Source organism: Stigmatopora argus, chromosome 8 (assembly GCF_051989625.1).
Source record: "Stigmatopora argus isolate UIUO_Sarg chromosome 8, RoL_Sarg_1.0, whole genome shotgun sequence".
NCBI lineage: Eukaryota > Metazoa > Chordata > Actinopteri > Syngnathiformes > Syngnathidae > Stigmatopora > Stigmatopora argus.
In genome coordinates this window covers 3,105,758-3,120,753 of record NC_135394.1, presented here as the reverse complement: position 1 = coordinate 3,120,753, position 14,996 = coordinate 3,105,758, and the positions used below count along the sequence as shown (strand labels likewise).

The 14,996-nt window shown below is 39.3% G+C and overlaps 1 protein-coding gene across 2 annotated transcripts; it reads left to right on the top strand.

Moving 5' to 3' along the window:
* The first annotated feature begins 1,385 nt into the window (after positions 1-1,385).
* tmem125a (transmembrane protein 125a) lies at positions 1,386-14,501 on the top strand. 2 transcript variants are annotated; one of them, XM_077607378.1, is made up of 3 exons: positions 1,386-1,660; positions 12,596-12,873; positions 12,945-14,501. In XM_077607378.1, exon 3 carries the CDS (start codon positions 12,963-12,965, stop codon positions 13,659-13,661), a length of 699 nt encoding a protein of 232 aa, XP_077463504.1. In that variant the 5' UTR covers positions 1,386-1,660; positions 12,596-12,873; positions 12,945-12,962; the 3' UTR covers positions 13,662-14,501. The 2 variants fall into 2 exon arrangements, with proteins under 2 accessions (XP_077463504.1, XP_077463503.1); XM_077607377.1 differs by having other exon boundaries at positions 12,596-14,501.
* The last annotated feature ends 495 nt before the right edge of the window (positions 14,502-14,996 follow it).

Here is a 14,996-nt window from a genome sequence, read left to right as displayed (position 1 = left end):
ATTTGGATTCATTCAGCAGAAACATAATTTTACTGCCAGGCGTTAAAAGGATCCAAATAGAGAATCTATGGCTCCAGAGCCATATGTGGCTCTTTTGATGGGTGCATGTGGCTCTCCTCTAATCTCTGAGGTAAAATATGGAAACCATTGATAACAGAGGTGAGTCCCGAACGTACCAATAGGAGCATCACGTCGGCACTGTGGCATTGACACTACCTCTAGCGCCACTTTAGTAATCTTTTTTCTTCTTCATTAGACTCTTCTGCATTCATACTCTCATTGAAAGTCATTGATTAGAAACAGAGTAACAATGATGTCAAAAGAATTCAAAGCCTTTGTCCTTTATAAGTGTTGAAATGACTAAAAATGCACACTTGTTCATGTATTTTTACTTTTAAATTCTGAGTTTGACTATTAAGGAATAACATTGGAAAGTACTATGAATAGTTTATGGCTCTCTATCAAAAGGTTCCTGACCCCAGCCCTAAATAATCCGGGTAATAATAAATGCTTTCTACAAACAAAATCCAAGTTTTTAACTCGTATGATATATATATATATATATATATATATATATATATATATATATATATATATATATATATATATATATATATATATATATATAACTTTAGTCCGTTATATTAGAAATAATATTAGGAAACATATATGTCTTGAAATTTCCTAATGGAGATGAGAACTTTGGCATATATACAAGAACAGTACACCCTCAATTTCATCAAATTAGTTGTAGCGAGGCGAGGCCCGGCAGCTCAGTGGTTAGTGCGTCCGCCTCACATTTCTGGGTTCGATCCCAGGTCTGTCATCACTGTGTGCACGTTCTCTCCGAGCTTGTGTGGGTTTTCTTTGGGTATTCCGGTTTCCTCCCACATTCCAAAGACATGCAGGTGCCATGGTATGAGTGTGAGCGTGAATGGTTGTCCGTCTCCTTGTGCCCTGTGATTGGCTGGGCACCAATTCAGGGTGTCTCCCACCTGGAGCCTGAAGTCAGGTGCAATAGGCTCCAGCACCCCCGCTCCCCCAACCTTTGTGAGGATAAACAGTTAAGAAAATGAATGAATAGTTCTAACCAAATGTCGTAGGGTCTGCTTTCATTCACTGGCACAGAACTTCTCTTAAATTTGCAAGTACAAAAAGAAGAAAGAATGGAAAATTGCTGGAAGAATTGCATCCCAAATAGTAATCATCAACAAAAGCATGAATAAACAAAATTATATAAATTAAGTAAAAGGAATAAAACATATTTTAAAAAGAAAAAAAATGTTTAACACACTGCCACTGTGTAAATGGAATATTTCAGAGATGTATAGTGTAGTCAGAAACCGAGCCACATGCTCCACTTCCCCATCGAGAAGTCGCTTCGGTGCAGAGGTCGATCCGCCGCCCGTGTCCCCTCCCATCCGCGTCCCGTGCCGCCTCGCTCTGCCACTCCTGCAGCAGACCGGGGGGAAGTCCGGGGAAGGGCTAGTACAGACCGGCAGATGCAATCTAGTGCGCGTAGACAGAAACCGAAGGGAGCTTCAAGCAGAGTCGCACGCGGCTGGCTGCCAATTCACTAGGCTGTGCAGACTCAACCTGGATACCAGATAAAAAGGACGCTCCGATCACGGAAGAACGCTATGCATCGGCTGAGAACAATGTAAGAAGAATGCCTTTTTTTCTTTCATGTTTCTCCTCAACAACTTTATTTGAAGTTTATTTCCTGAATTATTATGAATAAATTAGGAATGTCTTTATAGCTGAAATTTATTGCATGAGATGTTCATTAAATTCAATTGTTTGTGTGAGGTAATAACACCCCCCCAAATATTTAAAGGTATTTCATTATTCTTCTTACTGCTGTATTTCATTTGTATGGTCCTGTTTGTTTTCATTTACATCGAGGAAGTGAAACCTGGTGACTGCGGCCTAACCTTTGCACCCGTGGGATGGCCCATATTTATAAAATGCACAAATGCAAATAATAGAGCTAATGTTTCACTGCTAGAGATCGGTTTCCCTATATATTAGAAATTCTACAGTAGTAGTAATCATTTTGAGTGAAACAGACATAAGATTCCCTCCCATGAGCCTTTAGTGCCACTTTATTCATATACAGATCAATCACTCATCTACGGACACATCTTGAATTGCCCAAGTCATTACGGTAAATACAATCAAACAAAGTAAACAAATTAAATTTAAAAATCATAAGATGTAGTCAAAGACATAAAAGCAAGTCAGACTGAAAGCAGTACCTAATAAATAGTCCTCATTAGTGAGGAGTCTCTGGTGAAACATTTTTGAAAGAAGTGAGGAAAAACAGTTCTGAAGATATCCAGTGTACAGTAGCTAACATCTTATGGGTGATTCATGTGTTTATGTTTGTGACATCGGTGACCGACACCGAGTGCAACAGAGACAACGGCTGAATGTTAAATATCTCTAAGAGAGGTGTGTATTTTCCCAGTCAGCAAAAAACGAAAGTCCGTTCAGTACTGCCAATTACATCTTGAAATATCACACTCATTCAACTTGCCCATCACAATTAAGCATAATCAGTTCCATGTAATAGTCAGTTGAGTAATACAATCCATTATTTCAATACAAACACAAGTGGTCATGCGTTTTCCTATTGTGAGGACATTTGTGTGCATCATTTTGGGAATATTTTGAAGGGAAAACAAAAGCAAACAACCCTCGATAGGTTACATCTGAAAGTCAGGGTGGAGGCGGAGCAAATAGAGCCAACCCAGGAGAAGAAAGGTATCAAAATGTCAAACAAAATTAGAATTAAGTTTAGTGTTAAGTTGGATTAAATTTATTTTTGAATGTCTGCATCGTAATCCAAGTTCATTTAAATTTGTTTATGTTATGTTACGAGCTTGTTGCCGTGCAAAAAGTCTCAGTCTCCCCCGTTTCTCTCTCTGTCCCTCTCTCTCTCTCCCCTCCGCTAAATCCCTCTGATTTTAATACTATTAAAACATTTTAGTCCTGGCAAACCACTAGTTATTTGTTACTTTGTTAATAGATGGCGAATTGGAACAAATAAAAATGTTTTTCCAATCCAATATCCTGTTTTTGGTGTTTTTTTCAGATGGTTGGAACGAATTAATTTGTTTTTCGTTCATTCCTATGGGGAACGTTCATTTCAGTTACGAGTAAATCAAGCTCAGTTCCGGAACGAATTAAGCTCGTATCTCGAGGAACCACTGTATTATCGTACCGCACGTCATCATACTTATTTTTAGCCCCTCCCCTCGGGCTCCGCCCTACGCCCACAAACTTAATCTTTTCCAGAAAGCCCTTTTGTTTACTTGGCAGCGTTTTGGGAGTTGAAAACATGAACATTTGAAAAATCCTTCCAAAGTGACAACCTTGACAATGTTCTACTCTGCCGTCGCCATCTAAACAGTTGACAATGCAAAATTTAGTTTTGGGCCACATTGAACTCCAGAACACTAGGAGGCGACATTGCTACAAGATTTATTTTCCAGTGAATTGGGGGTACTGATGATGTCAATACGCATGACCAGTGAATGAAAGCAACATGTCTTAATGCACCAATCTTCTACATGGCCTAAGTGTGGTGAACACTATAAATCAGTTGAATCCACGATTGACTACGCTCATTACAGAGTCATTTAGAGAAGGATAATTCAGCAAATCCATTAAATTTCTGGTGCATTGGAGACTCGGCAGGGTAAAAGACCAATGATGAGGCCATGAGTATTTCCCTATTGGAGGTTTTAATGCACTTTTGCATTTCCGTGTGCAAGCAGATTTCCCCACATAAAACGGTTATGTGAACGTGGAATTTAAATAACAGCGCCATGCCACTTTCACATCTTGCTTGAGATCACGTATATATCATGTCAAGGTGGCCTGGGAAAAAATTTCATCTGAGCTTGCTTCATCCGTTCATGCAAAAAGGTTTAGTCAGGACCGAAAAATGAATTTACATTATTCAAATTACTTTAACACTGGGGTAGTGGTTTATAGCGGAAGGGGAACAGGAATTCAACACAAACTCTTGTCAAGAGAAATGCAAGCCAGTGACTCTTCATAAAGTATAAAGTAGAGAAGTGAGTCCTCACTAAGAGTTTGTCACAAAATGTAAAAAAAACACCCGAGAAATATTTTTTGTTCATGAGATGTATCGCCTCAGTGTGAGGAGAAAATGTTACTTCAACACTCAGGGTTAATAAGAACAGACATGAAACCACTCAGATGAATTTGTATTGTTCCTTTTGTTTGTTCTTCTTTATTTCAATTAGGATCTGCTGAATATTACATCAGTACCCACATTGTGAAACTGAGAAAATTGCAATATATAGTATACAAAAACGGTAGCATTTTTCCCAGGGGAGATATAGGTGCAAGCGTGTTAAAAAGTGATTTGATTAGTAATTGAATTTAGCAGCTGTGCATGACCAACTAAAGTAAGCAGCTGTCCACAGGGTTTCACAGCCACCCCTCCATCATTGGGACTAAGGGGATTCAAACTAGGTGCTTTATGTGAGTTATTGAATTAATGTCCTCACACCATTGAAAATGTGGATTGGAGATTGACTAACAGAGCCAGAATTAAATGGTGCTTTTGAGCTTAGCTGTTTCATTGCTCTTACTGGAGCAAAAGCCCTGCTTCTAGCTAAACATCTTTATTTGGTACATTTTACAAATTGGTTGTTTTTAAGTATTTCCAATGTCCCAAAATCAGCCTTACACAAAAAAACACACTTTGTTATTTTTGTTTGTTTGTGTTTTTTGCTGCTGCTGTTATGCTATTGTTGCTTTACTAACTGTAGTAGTAGTGTGATGCCTAATGGGTGGAGGAGAGTGATTTTACATCTGAGGAAAGCATGATGGGCACCAGATCTGCTATTCCATTGTGAAATAAAATGTTTTTTGCCCGTACTTACAAATCTGCCAAATACTTATTTCAGCTCTGATGATTTTTGGATTGTAACTGTCTCTTGGGTTTGCTGTGTTTAGCACTTAGTCATTTTAAAAGTAGGCTACTTTACTAAACCTTTTCTGGATCCAGTCAATAACAGTCGTTACTTCATTTAAATAGAACACAGAAACTCCACACACTGACCAATTTGAGATAGAAAACAATTGACTATCAACAATGACAGGCAGACTAACGACCGTTGACATATACAACATATGAACTTAAAATGAATCAATTTTCCAGTTCACATGCATCATCCATTTCAAATTAGCTCACATAGAGCTGAGTTGTTAAAGTACTACACCTATCTTAGAGCATGCATTATATCAGTGGTGTGCCGTCAGGGCCTTCAATGCCTCCTCTGCTGGCCTAAGAAATATCTGAATCACAAAATGATGTTAATTATATTTTGTCCATGAATACTTATTAAATAATTCCAAATTGTCTGTCAGCTTCCTTTCATTGCTTTCCCCCTGGTTGCACTGCTTCCAGATGTGTGTTTTCATATTGAACCATTTAACCAATCACATTTCAGCCATTATTTGTTGCCAGGATAAGAAATCTGCCTCAAGGCCTTCACAATCAGTTCTGCAGGCTCTGCTGCATTAAACAAGCTTCGATAATACTGTTGCTTCAACCAATCAGAATTCGATTTGGTGACATCAAGGCCTTCTCGCAGGCGTAGGGAAACGTCATTTCCTTCTCGCAGGCGTAGGGATACGTCATCGCTTTCACCAACTATGATTGGCTAGTGATAGAGTGGACTAGCCAGAGCTACCAAACTGTATCTGGAGCGAGCTACACAAGCAAATATATTGTTGGGTTGATTTAATAGCGGTTTTGTCAACCCGCAATGGTTGAAGGAGGAGAAGAAAAAGCTCTAACTTCTTTTAGCCGTTAATTATCTCAATTAAGGGTGTAAATGACTAAACAGGCCTGTCACAATGATATATGTGGTCATGAGGTCAATATTGGGATTCAGACTTCACCCTTCAACACATCAATATTTCACATGCAGATCTTGTTTGTAGACTTTCATTTTTAGACGTGTCCTGTTCAGCTGCTTAGAATGGGAATCTGAGTGTCTTTATAGGCTGAACATTTTTGATGCACCACGTGTTGTTTATTCAGTGAATACAGCTGGACACGAAAAGGTTTGTGGGGGAGACTGGAAAAAAAGAACAGAGGGAATAGTGATAAAAAAGCATCATTTTATATACTGTATGCTACCTAATGTTGAGTAAGCAGTAGCATTCTTGTCTATACGACTACTCTTACTGAAGGGACACCATGTGGCAAGAGGATACCTAGTAACTTAAAGACAAGAAGAGAGAGGCTAGGTCAGATAAGAACGTGATCGGGGAAGTTCAGCTGCAGGGGCAATAATATGGTGACAGCCAAGACTACAATATGCAGTTTAACACCTAGAGATCCGCGGTCCACACTTAGAGCCATTTTTAATGTCACATGATTGGTGAATCTCCAATGACTGCATGACTGTATACTTTTAGTGATCCAAAAGATATACAATTTTATATAGTTTTTTGAGAATGACATTTTGACTGTTCTTGTAGACCAGACAATTTTAATGTGTCACATGAGAGGTAGATCTTCTCCTATTGTTTTATTTATTGGGAGAAAACCGTAGACATGAAGGGGTTTTGAGGGGACAGAGAAAAAGGAAGCACAGACGAAAGGAGAAGATTGTTTTAACTGCAACTAAAAAAAGAAGAACCAATATTTAGAGTATCATGGCATGTTCTGTGGAGTGAGATGGCCACTGTTGTGCTTTGATCAACAAATCTTGAAAAAGTGCAGAATTACAAGTGAGGACCTGCTAGGCTGTTCTTAGCTTTACATGTTGTGTTTCCATGTTCCTTGTTGTCATTAGTGGGTTAAACATTGTCACGCTGGTATAATGCCAATGCTATTTACATAGCTGATGTGGCTATTGCAGCAGAGACTTCAGTGGAAGCTCAAATCAGATCAAGGTTCATTGCTGTAACTCTTGGGTGGAATGAGACAAAAGAAGAGTCCCTTTAATAGGCACAGGAGTCTCTCCTTGGAGCTCAATAACCCCATAAGCAGACAGACATGAAAGACATAGTTAAGGAGATAAAGAGTACTATTGGTGCAACAATGGTCATAGTTGAAGGAAGAATGGAAGGGTGTAGAAAGTGGGTGATTAAGCACCCAAAACAAATGGGCCTTGGGTTTTGTGGAGGCCTTAGTTGGTGATTGGGGTGGCACAAATAACAATAAATAGATAAATAAATAAATAATAGGCTAAATAAAATCATTTTATAGAGGCCACTGAGTATATAGGGGCATGAACTTGGCTGGATTTGTGTAAGGTCTTCACATTATTAACTGTCTTTATGACGTCCCTCTATGTGTGGTTGTTCAATTTGATATGGACATGAGGCATGCTGATGACACATGACTTTGGTCAACATGTAGGAAATTTTCATGTTTGTAATTATCACTACACAACAAAAGCACAGGTTACTTGTATCTTGGAAAACAATTTTTGGAGTGACTCTGAAAATGACAGCCCATTAATCCATGAATGATATCACAGATTATGACACTGGATAAGAGGAGCCCAATCTATTTTCTGATTGCTGTATCTCAAAGTTGTTTTACTTCATGGTGATGAGTATCTGCTCCGTAATCAAGTTCTAAGACAGTAAAGTAATGCAAGCACACATTGTGGAATTTTTATTTGTGCATCAGAAATAAGGGCATTCCGCTGAATCCAACCTGTTCACACAAAGTCTACAACTTTAATATTAACCTTAATACTTTTTTTGCCATGGTAAGGGATTGCGGCAATTTATGTACAGTTTATAGAACACTTTGCAGCCTAACAGTGGTGAGGACCAATCCAAATGGAATGACCAGGTTGTAAAATTTGTACTACATACGTAGTATCTGACCATCTACTGGTGTCGATCGTTTGGGAATGGGACTTATTACCATTCAGAGGATAAGGAAGGTTAGTTTATAATTGTTTTATTATATCATAGTAGGGGTGGCCCGGTGTGGTTAGCGTGTTGGCCACACAGTTCTGGGGTTGATTCCAGGGGGGTTCTCCCTGTGTGAAGCTTGCATCTTCTCCCCAGTTCTTCGGTGGGTTTTCTCCGGATCCTTCATTTTCCTACCACACCCCTTTCGCATGGATGGTAGGCTGGTTGAACAATCTAGCTGGTTAGTGTATTTAGCTGGGTTAAGCTCCAGGACCCCCTGCGGGCCTTTGTGAAGATAAAGGGTTCAAAAAATGAATGAATATTATAGATGACTTGAGCAATTTTACTCCAATGTATGTTGAGGCTGCATGAACATGCATTAATATAGTTGTTGAAAAGGAAGCATTTTCCAACCCCCAAAAATATAGATGCACTGTGTTTGCTCATTTGTTTTTTTCCGGCCACATTTTAAACATTTTTAAAATGACTGCCATTTCAATCTTCAAACATCCACTACCCTTCTATGTCCCACAAGCCTTCTCCCGAATTCTTGTGGCACCTGCCATCAGTGCCCATCACATTGAGGACATGGAGCCCACCCTGATCCCTTCCTTCCTGCATGGATGTCAGGAGAATCACTGCCTCGCTAGAGAATAGGGCGCTGCAAGAATGACTATAAAACGGGTAGATAAAAAGGAGGAGTGTATTCCTTTGACACAAAGTAACTAATCAAATGCATACCCCTCGACTATTACTACTTTTGCCCCAAACTAGGCCCATAACCACACAGCAGGGGATTCTCCTTTGATATGCTTTATTGTTTTCTTTATTCTGCAACAATACCATGGATGTGAAGAATATTTGGAATTTGACAGCATCCTTAATGTGGGTCTACAGGTATTTGAGTGAAGCATTATTTGATGGCTTTACATGACAAAATGACACCCCAGGATACAGCAACAGTAAATTACTGCTACATTTTAACCTACTATTCTAAAGACTGATACTCTAATTAGCATATTGCCAAGCAACCAATCTTGAAAGAACAAAGTATCAACACAAGATGAGACAGTAAAAGCAGGTAAAATGAATTCAGTGCCAAGATAACAGAAGGGGAATACCGTAGTCCCAAAGCATCCCAGGTAATTGGAGTAGAACATGACCCCCCCCCACACACATACACCCACACACACACATAATTTCTGGTGACCTTGCAAAGCTGAGCACTTCCAAGAGGCAGGCACTGAGAGATAAAGATTGGAATTTATGTTTGAGGTTTATGATTATGCTTTAAGGTTTTCATCATAACTCTTAAATCATTTGCATAACAAAGGATGTTTGGACTGTCCGTCTGTTATCACTCATTTCTCAGCCTGCATGTTCCCATCACAATAAAGAAACCCATTTTGTGCAGTTCTCTTGAATAGCATCAGTTTTAAATGAAATGTGGTATTGAAAAGTGTGCAATTCTTACTCCTTGATGAGTAACTTATTATTTTCCAAGGAGTTTCACACCATTAAATTTGTAGTGATTTAACATTAAACTTGCTTGTTTCTTGTCTCGCTGTGATACTTTTGGAATGCTAATGTGATACAATTTTTCAATAGATTGTACAAGAGTGATTGTTTTAGTTTGATACAATTCTCATCTTTTATTCCTAACCATCTAATTGCTTGCTCTTATTGCCTTTCTCTTGCCTGCACTGCTCCCAAAACGTAGATATTAGATTGTTTTGTCCAATAGTATTTTAGCTTCCAATCTATTCTACTCAGGAATCAGTATTAGAAGATATTAGCAATGGGACTTTTTCGTCAACAAACCAGATTTTATTTTTTATTTTAGTCCTGGTTGTCATCAGCATTTTTATTTCTAATTTGTTGTTCAGAAACCTGTTCAGTCATTGATGGTGGTTATCACGGTCAAAGCCATGGACAAAGATCTACATGTGTATTTAATGGTCCCAATTATGCTCAGGCTCCCAAAACATGACACCAACATGCCTAACTGACTGTCCTGTTTTTGTGGTGCTACCTAACATTGTGCTCTGTCCAGCTTGGATTAATTAGTGACTCAACTTTGAAACCAAAGAATATGAAGATTAACACACTGAAGAGAATTTTCCTGTTTGCTCTTTGAATCAAACCTGTTACAGGTGACTAAGCACTCCTACTGGCTCAAATTAATGTCTATTGCTTGGGACAAATATAAAATAGTGGTATTATACATTTGCCTTGTTGAGTGGGTTATATTTTGGCCTTCAAAGGCATGCACATGCCTATCCCAGCTGACTTCAGGCAAAAGGCAGACTAGTACACCCTAGAGTGGTCGCCAGTCAGCCGTGGCACACAGAGAGACGGCCAACCATTCACAAATTGAATTTTTTTTTTCTTAGTAAATTTACAACAGGTCCAACACTATCCTTCAGCATACTGTCCGTCACAGCATGTGAAAGGCTTTGAAAAACAGTATGTTAACAATAAATACCATATTTTACTACAGTGGTACCTCGACATACGAGTGCCTCGACATACGAGCAGACAAAGACAACACCTCTGTCACTCTCTCACTCTCCCTTCCGCAAAATCCGTCTAATTTTAGTATCCTATTAAACACATTTTAGTACTATTAAACCACTAGTTATTTGTTACTTTGATAATAGATGGCGAATTAGAACAAATAAAAATGTTTGGAACAAATTAATTTGTTTTTAGTTCATTTCGATGGGAAACGTTCGTTTGAGTTACGAGAAAATTGACATATGAGCTCAGTCCCGGAACGCATTAAGCTCGTATCTCGAGGCACCACTGTACTTCACACCTCGTCTGCTCGTTTCCTATGTCACTGTCAACAAGGTGAACACTACGTCCATTAATATCAATTCCAGAATAAATCTTTATATCAGAGAATCCAATTTGAATGTTTTAAATCATTTTGCCCATTGCACTAAAACATGATCTCAGTCATAAATGTGTAGTTATGTTCGTTAAGATACAGATTTTTGCTGAATAGGGTTTTTCCTCATTGAATGCGGGGACTCGTTTAACTTCTGTCAGCTTGTGTTGGGATGCTCTGTCTCGTGCCACACAATGCTGACTTTGATAAAAAATGAAGCTGCTGACAGGTTTTTAAAGTCAACCTGCTGACAGCTTTTTCCTTGAGGATATTTGTTAGCATGTGTGTTTGCTGTATAAATTTACATGCGGGTATGTGATAGTGCCTGTGATGAGGTTTGAAGCTGTGGAAGATCAAATACACAGGCAACATCACAATTGAAAGAAAAGTGCATTCCAAAGAACTACAAATTGTGGCCAAAATGTGGTCACAAAAAGACAAAATACTATAAAAATCAATTAACTGGGGACCATAACGCTGTTCAAGCCAGCACAGAAAATTACAGCGGTTCTCAAATACATGTACATGACATTCAGTTAGGCTACGTGGTAGCTGTGAATAGCATATGGACTTTGACTATGTCACAAGTATGTGTGAGCTGAAATAAATACTGTTGCTGCCTCATATCCAAGAAAAAAATTGGTCTACTATTAGAAAATATTTTCAGACGTTCATTTGTAAAGCAAGGCTGGGCAACACTTGACGTGTGGATAACATTTTGTTTTCTTGCTGCGCCTCAATTGTGGTTATTGGTGTGTTTAGTCAGATGATGCTTTTATCTTCCATTGCTCGGCTCTGCGAGCCCGCCATTGTTAAAACAACAAGAATAATATATCAGCCTGAATACAGTATAAGTGAATGATTTTGCTGCCAGCATTAAACACAACAAAAAGGCACAAATATCTGAGAAAAAATGGGTTTGAAATCTCTGCAACAATAGCTTGGAGAGGTGTATGAGTACCAACTAAGGTGGAAACTTATAATGAGATATGTTTGCATAAAAAGGACAATTGGTGGAAGGAATGGGAACCCAGTAAACCATTATAATATATTATTACAGTGTCCAAACATCTGGCATGAGGAGTCAAAGTCAAATTTAAAGTAAATTCAGTGCCCAGAATTGGCCATGGAGTGCAAAGTAAACTCCAGCCTGTGGTGTGCTAGCCAATAGAAGTTGTAGCAACATCTCCTGTTTGGAGTGAACGAGCAGCAAAGTTTCAAAACAAGATGGGCGGGTCCCCAAGAGAAAGGAATTGTCAGATCGCCATTGAAAATCCAGTTTAAAAATGATAATTTCATTTGAAATTTAGGGTTAGAAGCAATGCTTCCTTTACGTATTTTTTTTAATGCATGTTGTATTTTGTTTGCAAATCTGCAGAAAATCGATGTAAATCAGTGTAACGGAAAGATCACGCTGTCAGGTGAAGCTGCAGTACCAAACGCTCATTATAATAGAGATAATTAGCCCCAAAATGTTGTTTATAATGAGCCACAATAACATTTGAGCTGTGGCTTGAAAGCATGTGTGCATTCAAAGTTAATTAGGTGTATTTCGAACACATCTGCATTGCAGTTCTTACTAAAATGCAACGTGTCAAAAAATAATGTCATCTTATTGCTAAAAGTAAAACTAAATACATTCAACTCTTTAATTCATATTTCAACAGTTTGCACAGACAAGCTCATTTGTGTGTTTTTTGTTCAGAACTCAAGCAATGCTTTGCACAAAAGGGTTGAAACGTTCTTGTGTACAAGCCATTCTGCCTTTTCTTCCAGGGTTGGTCTCCTGCCTGTTCCAAATTTACATTTCTACAAGCAAGAAGGTGAATGCCGATCCAATCTTTCCTCCAACTTGGACTAAGTGTCCCGAATTGACTGGTAATTGAATTTGGTGGATGAAGCAATAATACACAGGCAAGTGCTTTTATACATACAGCACGCTGCATCCTTTTCCCATGGTGAAGCCTCTCAAATTACCTTGGAGACCTCCGGGTTAACATCCAAAGTGACCCTCTGCTAAACCTCCACGGAATTGTCACGAGCTATGAGTGAAGGTGACACAGCTTGAAAGGATTTTTAAGTGGATTCTTTTTTTCTCATTGTTGGTGGCTGCTTTATTCATCAGGCTGGGAGTGGCAGCAGAATGCCTGAACTGGACTATATTCCCCCCCTGAGGGGACCTAGCGACCCTGAAATGGGCCTCCACGGTCCCGCTGACCCAATTCAGATTCAGCACGGCATCCTAGAGGAACAAGTGGAGTTGTGGTGGTTCAGAGAACCCGCAAAGTCTCTGCTCTGCTACTCCATCGCCGTATTTCTCATCGTGGGCTGCGGGCTGGGAGGAGTCGGCCTCCTCTCCACCACCACGAGTGTTTCAAGCGAATGGCGGCTGGGCGCGGGCACAGCCCTTTGCCTGCTGGCCTTGGGGGTTCTGCTCAAACAGCTGCTCAGCTCAGCCGTGCAAGACATGAACTGCATTCGAAGCCGGCAGCAAATTAACTTGCTCAAAAGCGGGGGATTATCTGATTTCCTTGTGGTTTTGATTGCTGGGGTGTCTTTGCTCATTTGCGGAGGGGTTCTACTGCATCTGGCCCTGGTGAACCATATGCCCAAACCAGGCCAAGCACTTAATGATATGTACATCTCTGGGGTGGTGCTGCTGACGGGAGGAGGGGCTGCAGTTCTGGGTGTTGGAATTTACTCTCTTGTAGTTATCCTACTTGAAAGGACGCGAAATGGACGAAGGTATGTGGACAGGATTTTGAACATCTTTACAATCTCGGGACGTATGGACCACCGAGCTCAGAGAGAAACTACCTCCAGCCTGGCTAATCTCATATGACAGTAAAATGGACAATTGCCACCCACAGTTGGGCTGCAGCTCTTAATTTCTGTACATTTAATAGACTTCCAATGCTTCGAGGACAAACATTACAAAAAAAAGATGCCACATGATTGATAAGCTAAATTTTTTTTTCCATTTTCTCCTCCAGCGGAAGCCATACCTCAGCAGAAAGGATGAGCATATCAGTAAAAAAAGGAGAGGAAATGCAAACACAATGAGTGTCCCACATTACCTTGAGCACATGTAACAAATTTAAATGCCCATATTGCTGAATCTAAAAGGTAAAATTAGTGCATTCATTAAGAACAAACTCTGCCCTCAGAGGTTTATTGCACATCGACTCAACTAAAATCAACTAAAGTCAGCATTTAAGGCTTTTCAGTCCATGGCAAACAAGCTCATACCGTACTATGATTGATAGTTTATCATAGTAAATAGTTTGCATAGCTTATGAATTTCAATTTGACTCACAACTTTAGAACTTCTGAAATGATGTGCTGTATTGAACAAAGCTCTTTTCTACGTTAGGAATTTTACAACAATATGCGCTTTGTTCTAGTTGTGAGCACATTTGCTTCAGAGCTCCAAGGTTTGAGTTCAAAACACAGCACTACCCTTCCTTTGGAGCTTTTGCTTATTTTCCAACTCTCCTGGTACTCTAGGTGCCAGATTCTGAAAACTGAATGGTTCATAGGGACAATGGAACATTGAGGATTGACTGGATCTTCAGTGTGCAGTGCAAGCCATGTTAAAAAATGTGAGCTTTTTGTGTTGAAGGGAAATTTAAGCTGTATCTCTCATCACTGATCGAAAGTTCAGTAAATGGACAATGAATTCAAATAACTGTGTTTTTTTGTATCCTTTACTGTGTTTCAAAAATATAATAATTCCTATTTGTAGGGTTTCTATTTCCACAACACCAAAAAGTAGCACACTGGTTTTTAGAAGAAAAAAAAAGAAAAATAGACAGTGTTTTCTTGTATAAGTGCATTCTTAATATCTGCTGTTGAGATTCATCATTGAACGCAGCAACATGTCAGCTGGGATACTGTGAATTTCATCCGCGTTTTACCATGTTTGCTAAGATGGCAGTGTTTACTTGCTCAAGGTCGCAGTCTAGCAGTGCTGTCTCTTGCTTATGTCTGCCAATATGCACTTTAAAAAAAATCCCATTTTTATATATACCATATTAGGGAAAAGCCAGATACTTGGGAGACGGGTATCCGTTACAGAGAATGTTTTTTCTTTTCTTTTCTGACTACAATTCTAACAGAAGTAGAAACACCCTTTATCGGTACATCTGTCGAGACTCCTGTCCACTTTGAAGTTGGT

Bases quoted from the DNA above. Each gene is read 5' to 3' on its own strand.
- tmem125a (XM_077607378.1), top strand. From the start codon at position 12,963: ATGCCTGAACTGGACTATATTCCCCCCCTGAGGGGACCTAGCGACCCT.